This window comes from Podarcis tiliguerta (genome assembly GCF_965153285.1).
Source record: "Podarcis tiliguerta genome assembly, chromosome: 6".
NCBI classification, from domain to species: Eukaryota; Metazoa; Chordata; class Lepidosauria; order Squamata; family Lacertidae; genus Podarcis; species Podarcis tiliguerta.
The window spans coordinates 71,063,437-71,077,160 of NC_139539.1; the positions used below are offsets into that span (position 1 = coordinate 71,063,437).

The 13,724-nt window shown below is 44.3% G+C and overlaps 1 protein-coding gene across 5 annotated transcripts in view; it reads left to right on the top strand.

The window, feature by feature from the left end:
• Positions 1-174: 174 nt before the first annotated feature.
• The window catches only part of BTBD8 (BTB domain containing 8), a 43,730-nt gene continuing 30,180 nt past the window's right edge, over positions 175-13,724 (top strand). The window contains exons 1-2 of one of the 5 annotated variants that reach the window (XM_083444740.1): positions 175-503; positions 3,380-3,577. In XM_083444740.1, the coding sequence (XP_083300866.1) occupies positions 355-503; positions 3,380-3,577 (347 nt within the window). In that variant the 5' untranslated portion in view covers positions 175-354. The remainder of the gene's footprint in view (positions 504-3,379; positions 3,578-13,724) is intronic. The other 4 variants (XM_083444742.1, XM_083444741.1, XM_083444745.1 and 1 more) reach the window with 4 other exon arrangements.

A 13,724-nucleotide genomic window follows, 5' to 3' on the forward strand; every position in this document is an offset into this window, starting at 1 on the left:
CGGGATCCTTCTGTATCCAAGCCCCGCCTCCCACTTCTTTTCTCCCCGCCTCCACCCGCACCAAACCACGTGCGCCCCAGGATGGTAAACAACACGGAGGCGGGGCTCGACGGAGAGCCGCTTCGCGATTGGTCTTCTCCTCCCCGCTGCCCAATGAGGCGAAGGGAAGGGGTGGGCCTCTTCTCGGGCCGCCGCTTCTAAACAGAAGGCGAGAGTTTCGAGACGCTCCCTTCGCCGAGCGCCGATTGCGCCCGGGGGGAGACAAAGCGGAGCGTGAGCGGCCGAGGCGGCGCCGCAGCTCTCAGGGACCGTCGGCTAATTCTGAGCCGGAAGTCGGGCTGCCTGGCCGGCTTCATGGCGCGCTGGGGCGGCGGCGCCTCGTCCAAGGGCCCCGCGAGGGCCGTGGAAAGAGAAGGGAAAGGCGGCGGCGGCGAGAAGGCCTCGTCCGAGAGGCGGAGGCTGAAGGAGGCGGTGGCTGAGCGGCTGAGGCAGGATGTGGAAAGGTAGGGGGAGACCCCAACATGGGCGAGCGCTTTCATTTAGGATACCGCCCAAATGGTTGAGCTTATTTTGAGGAAACCATCGGAATTATTGAGCTTTTTTTTTAATTAATAAGGAAATCCCCCAATTTGTGGAGACTTTCCTTTTAGGAAGACCCCACAGTTGTTAAATTCTTCTTTGCAAAAACACTTGATTGACTTGCCTGTGATCAAGAACAAAGGGCCACCTTTTGGAAATACCCCCCCCCCCAATGTCAATTCCACGTTTGAAATCCCAGTACTCTTAGGAAAATCCAGACGTGTGGCAGCCCTAGACTTGGTACAAGGAAGTGGGGAGGGGGTCACATGCACCCACCTTCAGGCCAATCTGCAGGATGTTCTTAGCATCACTAAACCCCGGTGTGGCTCTTCCCATGTGCAGGTTTGCTTAGGAGAGGGGCATGTGGGAAGCAACAGCACAGGCAGTCCCAACACATGCACATGACCCCCCCCCCCCGGTGTGGCGCCTGCTAGTTTTGCCACCCCCACCCCATTTTCTTCATAAATCACCCAAGGTGTTTGTAATGCACGAATACAACCACTGAAGTATAAAAGCACTGCGATTTCTCCATTATAATATAAAGTAAGCAAATAAACTGTTATTAGTGCAATTAACTTAGTGCAATGGAGACTACCAGGCATAGGTACCTGAGCACCACAAAATTCCCCATGAAGGGGCCAGGCAACCAAAGGTTTTGGTGCCAGGGCCATGCATGCAGCCCTGTGCACACAACCCTTTTACCAAGGTGTGGGCGATCACTCAGGGTCCCTGGACATTTCAACATCTATTGATCACTGTGCCACCACCCAAGCCCTACCTGGTACAATACTGAGTCCAGTCAGGGTTAAATTGGAACATAAACTTCTGTTTATTTATTGCAGTTTAGCAAGTGTGTGGTTTCATAAACAGTATCGGTCAATTACAATCATGGGGTGCCTATCCAGACCTATAACTTCCGCTACCTGCTCTCACTCACTAAACCACCTCTCAGATATTTACTTGTCTTCCTAGCTCCTAACTGTTCCTGACTCAGGTTATTTCACTACACTAACTCAACCTACCCACAGACTCTACCAATTCACTCCCACTCCAACCAACCACCCAACTCCCAATGAACTCCTCCCTTCACCCCTCCCAGAGCTGGTTTTATAGTCCCTCTGACTCCACCCCCGGGTTCTGATTGAGTAACCTGTTTAACTATTTCACCTCCAGCACTCTCATATGTTAACGTCACATGGGGTTGCTTATTAATCATGCAATTTTAGAGTTGGAAGGTATCATGAGAGTCATCTAGTCCAACTCCCTTCAACGCAGGAATCTCTTGCTTAACGTGGCGTTTCAAACTCATGATTCCAAGATCAAGAGCCTCATATGCTATCGTCTGAGCTATTCCAGCTGATGGAATAATTGTTCCTCCCTGGAGACTAATTGCTAGGGGATGCCCTTCTGGGACCTCTTTTTCCATCAGTGCTTTGGAAAGAACTTTCTATCAAGGAGGAGGTCGCTTTCCTGAGTCCTCCCTCCAAGCTTCTAATAATTCGCACGTAGGCACCAAACGGATTATCAGACTTTATTAGAATCTTCTCTGGCACCAGCTACAGATGTCAAATGGCAGCCTAATCTACAGCATGTTCTCTCCTCCCCTCGCCAGGTTAACTCGAAGATTTATAGGGGCTGGGGGATGCTGGCAGCCAGCCAGCCAGCCCCATCACCTGCTCCCACTTCAGGAACTAATTGCTACCACCTGCCTGAGGGGCCCCACCCAGCGATACTTGTTTACAGAATCACTACTTCATGACACTTTCATTCTCCACTCCTTGGAGAAAGTTGCAGTTTTCAAGATTTGAGAAAAAGCAAGGGATGGATGCAGGCTTCAGCATGCTCCAAGTAGGTCCGCTGAAATAATGGGCCATAAGTAGTTGTCACGGCTAACTTAAATCCCATTGGTTTCAGGGGGTCTGTTCTTGCCATGTCTGAGCTCCTGTCTGCACGATACATTTAAAGCAGCATCATACCACATTAAACAGTCATGGCTTCCCCTAAAGAATTCTGGGAGCTGTAGGTGGTTCAGAATTGCTTAGAGTCACTAAGAGACCCGTATTGACCTCCCAGAGCTCCAATTCTTAGAGTAGTTAAATAATCGGTTCTTCCCAGGGCACACTAGGAATTGTGCCTCTGTGCAGAATCTCAGCAAGAAAAAAGCTCCTTGCCTCGCCTGCTCTCTGAAGCTACAGCTTTCCCAGTAGCTAAACAGAAATGAAAGGTAAAGAAAGAAAGAAATTGCAAGTCTTGGAATAGCAAGAAGCAGGGAGAGAGAAAACACAGGAGAGGAAGTGAGTTTCGCAATGGGCCTGGTTGTTCGTATTACCGAACAGCTGGATGTGAGTCCGATCCGGTGCTGGCGCCAGGTTTGGGGTTGCTGTTGGGCAAAATCTCTGTGGGGGACCCTTCCATAAGTTGCTCACTTCATTTTCCTTCCAGTGCCCACTTGCTTGCGCCTTTTCTCAGGGTCTTGTCTGTGCAGCTGTCCTGGGGGGAAAATAAGCATAAAGCACTGTGGCTTGCTCTTGTCAGCTCACACAGGTGAACAGGACAGCAAGGAGGAATAGGAGGGCACCTCCACAGGTTGGTATGTACTGAGCAGGTGACCAGTCATCCTGGCTGTTGGTGCCACCCCTGTTCCATTTAATTTCAGTGCCACCTACCATCTGGGTAGCTGGTTATTGGAGGATGGCATGTGAGCACGCATAGCACTTTGTTTTAGACATCCAAGAAAGAAACATATTCTGAACTCCATTTTGAGCTCAATGTGTGATGCTCTCTCTGTTGTGTTTCACAGGCTTCTTAAGGAAGAAATCCAAACTGATGTCACTTTCCATGTTGGCGGCGCTTTCTTCCGAGCTCACAAGGGAGTGCTTCTAGCAAGAGTTCCCAGTTTTTTCTCCCATGTTGCTGGAAGAGTGTTAAACAGTCCAAACCATGGTGAAGTTTTGTATCTGGAGAATTTGGAACCCTCTGAATTTAAAACATTCCTGCAGTAAGTTTCCACTCTCACCTGCCCCCTTAAAAAATGTAGTTCGAGCCAGTATTGTGATAGATCTGGTGACAGTTAAGAAACTTGTTTTCAGCCTGGTAGTTTTGATAGCAGACCATCAGTTTGTCCAATTATAATGGTTCTCTAGGCATCAAGGAATGATCCTGATACTTAGATTGGGGAACAAGGAATTTGGGAAGAGTGAATTCTCCCACCCACCCCACTCTACGATATGTTAAAAGAATGGTGCCCCACCTTTTTTTTTTTTAACACTGTAGATATGAACCCATAACCAATCATCAACAGACCATAATATATATTTTTGATACGTCTGTTTCTTAATATTTGACAATATGAAATTGGAAGGGAGGTAGCTAAAGTGGAGGTAAAAGGGGTAGCTGATAGAGTGATGGCCAGCAAGTTGTAAGAGTGTACTTAACTGCAAGATGACTTTGGGATAGTCTTAGTACTCATGAATTAAATGGAAAGAGGTGTGATTTGCATTGAGTAACAGTGGTCTGCTTTCTCCATGAAACTGCATTTCCTCATGCCTACTGGCTAGTTAGATGACTTTGTTAAAAAGGTTATTTTTTCATTAGAGGTGCTTCTTGTATGTGGGAGAGAAACTCTTCTCTTTCTTAGAATTTTAAATGTTTTCACCAAGGATATATGAAAGAACTATAATGTCTATTCTACATTTTCTGCAAGCTTATGCTCACTACTTGAGAGTAAGTGTGTGACTTGGGGAGCAACCCTAAGACCCTGGCTATCACACATTGTGGCAATTAGTTCCATAAGTAAATTACATACTCTGTGAGAAAGTATTTTTCTTTTGTCTGTACCAAATTTACCACCAATCAATTTTATTGGGTGATGTGGGCGACCTGGAGCAAGGCCTCAGTGTTTGGTCTCTGTTCCTTGTTCCAGCTCTCTCACTCCAATGGAAGTTACTGGTTGCATATCCAATAATTTATGCACCATTCATGAATTTATAAAATTACTTCAATTTGGTACCTCAGAGAGGTGGCAGAATGCCCTTGATCTGAGACTCTGAGGCAGTATTAGAAACTCAGATATATAATCTAATCGCCAAATAGCACCTTAAACCTAAGTTACGGTTTCCACAATGGAATGTCTAGGCACCTTTTTTGCAATTGAATTTCCTATTATTATTATTATTATTATTATTATTATTACTACTACTATTACTATTATTATTAATTTCTCTACCACTTTATATTTTAAAGAAAAAAATCTCAAAAAGGTTTACAGCACATTAAAAGATCAAATAAAGCAACCCAGAATAAAACAAATGCTAGCTTCCAGGAAACTCTTCAGAACCTTCTTTAAGTGACACTTGGCTTTCCCCAGATTTATTTACCTAGTGCCCCATAGCAGAAGAAATAAAGGAAGCCAGCGTGGTGTAGTGCTTAGAGTGTCTGACTAGGACATGGGAGATCAGGGTTCAAATTTGAAGCTCACTGGGTGACCTTGGAGCCAGTCGCAACCACTTAACCTGCCTCACAAGGTCACTGTAGAGATTAATTGAGGAGGATAAGCCATTTACTCCTTGGAGGAAAAGGTGAGATGTAAATGCAACAAATAATTCTTCTGACCTGCTTAAGGAAGCTGGAGGGGCCAGCCAGATGGAGCGGTTATTTGCCAACATCCACATGGTGCCGAATGGACCAGCACCTGGTGCCTGCCTAATTTCTGAGGTTGCCAGAGGGTGGTTTAGCTCGTCCTGAGGTTGTCTGCAAGTGTGCACCTTTGTTTTGCTCCAGACAAGTGAATGGTTCCAATTTACAGATGTGTAAAGCCCGCCAGTGTTGGGGATGCTAGAATCCTCCTGGGGTTCCTAAGTGTCTTTGCACAAATTCAGCACCTAGGAGAGCTCATTACAATATAGATGCTCCCTTTGTGGCTGTGCTGAATGTTATACTCATCATCAAGACTGGGTAATTTGTCAAAATCAAGATAATTTTCTGGTTCTTTAATCCTCTCCTTTAGAGGATTGGTGTTCCTCACAGGATGCAGGGCAGGTCATTTTTTATGTGGCCCAGAAGCCAATTGCTACATGAAATGCGCGAGAAGCGGGATTGATGCTTTCATTGCTCTTGCTGAGTGGGAGTCTCTTCTGTTGACAGGTTTCTTCAACTGAGGTTAAGTGACATGGCCGCTGAGAGCCTGTGGTATATTGGAGAACTGCATATTAGACATTCCCTTTGTAATGTAAAGAGTGAGCAGCATATTGCTTAATTAAATGTGATCTTCAGGCCTGCAGGGAAGAGGCTATGCTAATTCAAGCTACTTTTTAGAACAGACATCCTACTTTTACAGAGATTCCCAGGGAATACCACAGTTTTTGATTACCAGATTATTATTATTATTTGCCCATATTTAGATGGGGCAAAACAGTAGTTACATCAGCTTTACAGGTTAGAGGTAGGAGACCGTGAATTCCTATTTTAATTTTAACCATCCTGCTGTAATTATTCCCCGTTTTCCTACTTAAAAATAAAACAAAATCCATTCCATTTCTTACCCTTCTGTCTTGTAAACTTGACAGTGTTCTGGTTTTTAGTAGGACCTGTGCAAATCTAAGTGTGAATGCCATTGGCCGTGCCACCAATTAAAAAGGAGAAATGCTGTTCTCACTGTACGTACAGCTTGACAAGTAAAAGATTTTTGTCAATTCCAATTAGCAGCTGCATAATTGAATGAATTGGTGCAATGCAGGAAGCTTTGGAAAAATAGAGCAATGGAATTTTTACTCTTCCCAACAGACAGCAAAAGCAAAGGTTTGCTTTACAGCTGTGTGTGTGAAAATAATTTCCCCCTGTATTCTGAAATACAAATATGCAAAAGCTTCCCAGAGAACTTTAATAAGGAAAAACCAATAGATTGACAGGACTATCGTTCAAATTTAGCATTCCAATATATGTAGCAAATAAGCTTATTTATCACTAAAAAGAATCTCTTGTGAATATGTCTCCTTTCAGCTGAATGAAAGTAATTTTCAGTATATTTGCCATCTGTCTCAGTTTGACAGGCAGTTTATCAGGAGCAGGTACTCAGTTGGTTTTCAATATTTGGAAACCAGTGTTTTTGCTGTGGTTATTAGCAAAGAGTTCTGTTTTGGGTCTTTGTACCAAGCCTCTGCTATTAGAATGAAGAGGCAGGATTTTGAAATGTGTGAGACTTTGGATTTGCATTTTATCCACATTGGATAAATTTGCAGGTGTAAAACGATGTATTCTTCCCAACAATTAAATTTTCCCTCTTAGAGAGGTCTTGCTAACATTGCCAAGTCATACAGGACATTTTTTACACAACTGGAACTGAATCCTGAGTTCCATTGGCTTTTATCACAGGAGTACTGCAGTGCAGCAAAAACAGCTGTGGTCAGAAACTATACTACTGTACTAGGATTTGCACAAGAAAACTAGTAACATGTGGTTATGCAAATATTTGCAAGTCTAGGCTATGATCCTTATCAACACTATAACGTTAACAGAAATTGTAAATGTTGGTAATGCTGTACGGTCTGATTATATTGTTAAGTTAGCCCAGTTTGGTTGAAATTGATTTCAGTCTATTTGTACAGTTTACTTTTGTGACTCGGAGTCTTTAAGCGTAATTGAATTTCCTTATCGCTATCTGTAGCTTGTGAAATGAAACAAAATCTATATGTGGAAATAAGGATTTTTATCAGTTTCAGCAGCTATTAGAGGCAGTAATCCTATTTCTGGATTTTTAATTTATTTTGGGGGCGAGGGGGTATCTTCTATTTCATCCTTGTGTCCTTCAGTAAAAAAAAATTGTATTTAAAGCTTTGTTTTTCAAACGCCCGACTTATTTTAATTCTTCTTTGAAAGCAGTTCTTTTATTCTGTCTTAATTGTTTTCCCATTCTTCAAATGTTCAGGAAGATAAAGCTTACGATTCAGTCCTACATATGCCTACTCAGCATGGTATGCAAGATTGCAGCCTTAATTTCAAATTTGACATTTTTAGTGAAAACTTTTTGCAGTTGGAGCCTCATTACCCCGTATAATTGACATCACCCAAACCCCAAATCCAACTTACCGTATTTTTCGCTCTATAGGATGCACTTTTTCCCCTCCAAAAATTAAGGGGAAATGTGTGTGCGTCCTATGGAGCGAATGCAGGCTCCTTGGCTTCAGCGATAGCAACGCGAAGTCTCCGAAGCGCAGAGGGAGAGTTCCCTCCGCGCTCCGGAGGCTTCGCGTTGCTTTCGCTGAAGCCTGGAGAGCGAGAGGGATTGGTGCGCACCGACCCCTCTCTATCTCCAGGCTTCAGGGATAGCCACCTGAAGACTCTCCTGGCTTCAGCGAAAGGAACCTGAAGCCTCCAGAGCGCAGCAGGAATTTGCGCTGCCCTCTGAAGTCTTCAGGGATAGCTGCCTGAAGCCTCCGGAGCGCAGCGGGAGGTCCTGCTTCACTCCGGAGGCTTCGGGTCCCTTTTGCTGAAGCCGGGAGAGCAAGACTCTTCTGGCTTCAGCAGAGAGGGAGAGCTGCGCAGCGCCCCTTCAGCCAAGCGGGAGGAGAAATGGAAGGGGCTTCGCTGAAGGGGCGCTGAGCAGAGAGGGGGAGAATATTTTTTCCTTGTTCTCCAGCTCTAAAACAAGGTGCGTCCTATGGTCGGGTGCGTCCTATAGAGTGAAAAATATGGTGGTACTTTGAGTCTCTAATGGGCTTTGTCTATTGCTGGTGTCCTCTTGTTATAAATACAGTGGTACCTCGGGTTACAGGTGCTGCAGGTTACAGACTCCGCTAACCCAGAAATAGTACCTTGGGTTAAGAACTTTGCTTCAGGATGGATGAGAACAGAAATGGCATGGCAGCGGCACGGCGGCAGCAGGAAGTCCCATTAGCTAAAGTGGTACCTCAGGTTAAGAACAGTTTCAGGTTAAGAACGGACCTCCAGAACGAATTAAGTTCTTAACCCGAGGTACCACTGTACCAGTTCCTGACAACAGATTGTTCCTGTCCATTTGAACTTCTGGTTATCATCAAGTTTCTTGGTAGATTCACAAGGTATTTAAATAAATCCTTTATTTGCACAGTGCTGACTTCAATAACAGCCCAAGAACTCCCTTTATCCAGAGCTGCTGGTCACTGGCGACAGCCTCTTGTTACTCTTTCTTACCCATTCTACCCCTTCACCAGTCACTGAATAGCTCCATTGGTGAGAGTGTGGTGCTGATAATGCCAAGGCTGCAGGTCCGATCCCCATATGGGACAGCTGTGTCTTCTTTCAGGGGGTTGGATGAGATGATCCTCAGTCTCTCTTCCATCTCTACAGTTCTATGATTCTGTTTGGGACAGGTTGGTCTGACTGAGGAACCGAGACAGAATCATCTGCTTTAGAGCCTTACAGTAGCAGCCCGTGTGATGGGGCACAACTGCCTTCCAAACAGGGCTGTCCCTGCTGCTTGCCTGGGTGTGCATGTTCAGGTGGCGGGAGCACTGGGTTGGTTCTGCTAGTGCAGCTGCACAGTCCCAATGTTGCTGCTCCATCTGGGTGATCAGGAGTGCAGCTCAGCCTCACCATGTGTGCTGCTCCTAGGACCTACAGTTGTACCTCGGGTTAAGAACTTAATTCGTTCCGGAGGTCCGTTCTTAACCTGAAACTGTTCTTAACCTGAAGCACCACTTTAGCTAATGGGGCCTCCCGCTGCCGCCACACCGCCGGAACACGATTTCTGTTCTCATCCTGAAGCAAAGTTCTTAACCCGAGGTACTATTTCTGAGTTAGCGGAGTCTGTAACCTGAAGAGTCTGTAACCCGAGGTACCACTGTATTATTATTATTATTGCTATTGTTATTATTATTATTATTATTTATTCATTTCATTTCTATATTGCTTTATATTTTTAAGAAAAAAATCTCAAAGTGGGTTACAACACATTAAAACATCAAAGGAACCAAGCCGCAATAAAACAAAGTCAAATAGAAAGTATACAGTCAAGGCAACATAATTAACAGTAAAAACAAAAACATTATCTTAAAGATTTCAAAATAAAACATTACAAAGGATGTCAACTATAGAATATGTATCTTATGCATACAAAGTTAACAAACAAAAAAATCTTAAACATTTCATTTTAAAAAAAACTTATTTATGCAGTTTTAGCAGCTTTTATACACACATTGTACAGTATCCATCACTCCTCTTTTTGGAAGACTTCCCAATCCATCTCTCTGTGGCATTCTATGGAAATCTTGATCTGCCGCATATTCTAATATTTCACCCATTATCATTTCATGTCTTCCTTTTTTGTTATCTGCTGCTTATAAGTTAAATAATTTAACTTATAAGTTAAATTATATATTGTACCCTCTTAAGGTAATTTCCAAAACACCTCCACTCCTCTTTAAATTGTCCTTATTCCTTAGTTTTCATGGTCATGGTTGTTAATTCTATGTATTCGATCAATTTGTTTGGCCAAGTTTCCTTCGTGGGTATCTCTTCTTCTTTTCATTTTTCCGTATATACTATTCTAGCTGCAGCAGTCGCACACAGAAAGACATTGAGTGCCTTTTTTGGAATGTCATTGCCTATCATCCCTATGAGAAAGGCCTCTGGTCTTTTGGGAAATGTGAGTTTTATGATCATTTCCCAATACTCTCTAGCATGTTTACACGACCACCACAAATCAGCTTTAATATTCAATATTGGTATCAATCTTTATTTTGGTCACAGACCAGCGTACGATAAAAGCATACGGATAAACTGAACACATCAGACTTAAAGCAAACTTGACATGAGCCAACAGTGTGACACGGCAGCTAAAAAAGCCAATGCAATTCTGGGCTGCATCAATAGGAGTATAGCATCTAGATCAAGGGAAGTAATAGTGCCACTGTATTCTGCTCTGGTCAGACCTCACCTGGAGTACTGTGTCCAGTTCTGGGCACCACAGTTCAAGAAGGACACTGACAAACTGGAACGTGTCCAGAGGAGGGCAACCAAAATGGTCAAAGGCCTGGAAACGATGCCCTATGAGGAACGGCTAAGGGAGCTGGGCATGTTTAGCCTGGAGAAGAGGAGGTTAAGGGGTGATATGATAGCCATGTGCAAATATATGTCACATAGAGGAGGGAGAAAGGTTGATTTCTGCTGCTCCAGAGAAGTGGACACGGAGCAATGGATCCAAACTACAAGAAAGAAGATTCCACCTAAGCATTAGGAAGAACTTCCTGACAGTAAGAGCTGTTCGACAGTGAAATTTGCTGCCAAGGAGTGTGGTGGAGTCTCCTTCTTTGGAGGTCTTTAAGCAGAGGCTTGACAACCATATGTCAGGAGTGCTCTGATGGTGTTTCCTGCTTGGCAGGGGGTTGAACTCGATGGCCCTTGTGGTCTCTTCCAACTCTATGATTCTATGATTCTAGGTAAGGGGTAAAAACTAATCATCTTAAACATTTTGAAAGGAAACAGTGCTAAATAAATATAAAATGCAAATAATTTAAAACGGCATAATTACCAAGAGAATAAAATACTATCATAAGCATAGAACACACCTGCTGCTGTTGCTGCCAGTCCTGCCAATGGTAGTTCATGGTGGCTGGTGGCTATAGAAGCTCAGGCTTGGTGGCCTGAGAAACAACCAATATATATTGGTTGCGTATTGATATTGGCTCCAATGTGTCACCTGACCTCCACGGAGCAGAAAGCAATAATACTGTCTACAGTGCTGCTGCTTTTTTTTTTAGAAACAGAGGAGCAGGAACTCCCACCTTTTGGAACAGACAACCCAACGTTGTTGAGCTTTTGTGTTTTTAGACAGTCTTTTTTCTTATAAAAGCAAGCCTTTGTCCATGTATGAATTTTCTGAAAGGCAGGGCTTCTGCAGGATTTTTTTTGCATTAGTAGCTGCTGTCGGGAATTTGTCTGCTCTAAGAGAGTGAAGGCGACATGGGTTGTTTTCCACAACACAGCATCTTGCTCCCAATGTGCTTCAGTTGTTGTGAGATCGGTGAGTGCTGCCTCCCTTGGCTAGGTCAATGCAGCAGGGAATATTGCAGCGTTCTTGGGCAGATAGAGAGAACTCCACAAATATGAAACATTTATTAACCTGGCCAATTATAATAGATTGAAACGTACGGAGAACTCTCCCTACTTCAAAAAGCACAGAGGCTTCCGAGTTGCATTAAAATACAGAGCATGAGTACATAGTCTGCCTGCTTTCTCAATTCTGCTGTATTTCTGTCCTCCTTTTTATATAGACATTTCAGCTTCCTGTCTCGAGCAGCTTCAGAATGGCTGGTATCGTTTAGCTTGTTTACTGCTAAGGCTGTCATTCCTTTTAGCTTCTGTTCTGCATGCTATTTTTAAAGTTATTGTTTGTTTGTAATGGAAAAATTCAAAGTGATGTGTACCTTGTCTCCGAATGAAGGGGCATGGAAGTCTTAATGCTGTTTTGTTTTCCTCCTGCTCCATAATAGAGATGTGTAGTGTAGCTCTCAGTCTAGCAGATCCAGAAGAAATTCTAGGATCAGCTATTTTGTGTATGTGGAAGGTCCATAAGCACAGGATTGGATCATAGGGCCATTTAACACAGCATTCTCTTTCCTGCAGAGGCCAATCGGATGCCTCTGTGGGGCACAGAAAACCAACAACTCTCCCATCTTGTTGTTCACTTCTCCCACCTGCAGTAATTGGTATTTACTGCCACCTTTTGCTTCATCTGCCCAACACTGTCCATTGGGCTTGCGCAAGCCAGACTTGCCCTGCTAATATGCACTATGCTGGTGAACCATTCCTTAACGTTGTCATCTCCTAGTGTCACTTTCACGGCTAAATTTCCTCTACGTACTTACCAGGTCTGCTGCTAGGAGTCTTCAGTCTGCAGACAGCAGAAGTTACGCTCCATGGATTCCATGCTGCACCTTCTGCAGAGAGGGACTTGGATTTCTAACTCAACAGCTACCATGTCTTGCTGCAAATGTTCTGTAACCATGTAAGACAGGGGTCGGCAAAGTTTTTGTGGCTTGGGCTGGTTCACAGTCCTGCAGACGCTGCAGTGGGCCAGAGTGCGCATGCACATGCATGCGCAAACGCTATTTCCGGCACGGAGGAGGCGTGTGCAGCTTCCCATTGGCTGCAGGAGCTTCCTGCAGCCAATGGGAAACCGGCCAGCATCGCAGAAAGCAGTCCCCACTCTGCTCTGCGCCAGTTTAGTGCGGTGCATGGGAACTGGGCAACGGGGTCCCCGAGTGGGCAGTGGGGGTCCATGGGCCGGTTAAACGACCCCCATTGGCCGCTTGTGGCCCATGGGTCTTAGGTTGCCGACCCCTGATGTAAGAGATCTCTAAGCTGCCTGTTATATTAGCCAGGGCAAGTATATGAAAGAAGGGTCATTCTGGCAGGAGCAGACTTTGGTAATCTTTCGTAATATGGCGCTCTGTACAAAGCCAAAATTTGACACTCTCAAAAGGATCTCTTCAATTATGGATCTTCTCAAATTTGCACCCCCTTGGCTGGGCCCCTCCATGCAGGGGAACCTCCCCCCCCCCCCCCACATCACCCTAAATCTGGGGTTGATTCCAGACTGTTTATTGTTATGCTTTCATTATTTCTAATGAAACCTTAGTTAATAATCCTGTGCTCTTAACTGGAGGAGATTCTCTGTAATCTTGTCTCATCCCACGTTAACGCCTTTTGGCCTAGTTGCTGCAAAAGTATGTGTTTAACTTGAGGTGGGTGGGATAGTCAGAGATGGAAAGTTGGCAGCATTTCGTTGAACCATCTCTTCCCAATTATGAAATGCTGTTCCCCAGAGAAGCTTACCTGCTGCCAAGAATGATGTATTTTTAGTGCCACATTAAATTGACTTTAGATTCTTAGGGTCTGTTAGTTTTTATGCTTTATATTCAGTTTCTTGCTGAACTGCTGGTGTGTGTGTGTGTGTTTTTAACAGGATCTTTGGAGAGTGTTAAATATTGTTTCTATAGGTTTCACTAAGTCTTTGGACGGAAGAGCAGGGGAAGGGAACAGTGAGATGCACTGCTGTTTTAACCCAAGAGGCCTGAGGTAGCCAACATGGAATCTTTCAGGTGTTGTTGGATTCCAACTCCCATCAGCCCCAGTCAGCATGGCCGGTGGTCAGGGATGATGGGAATTGT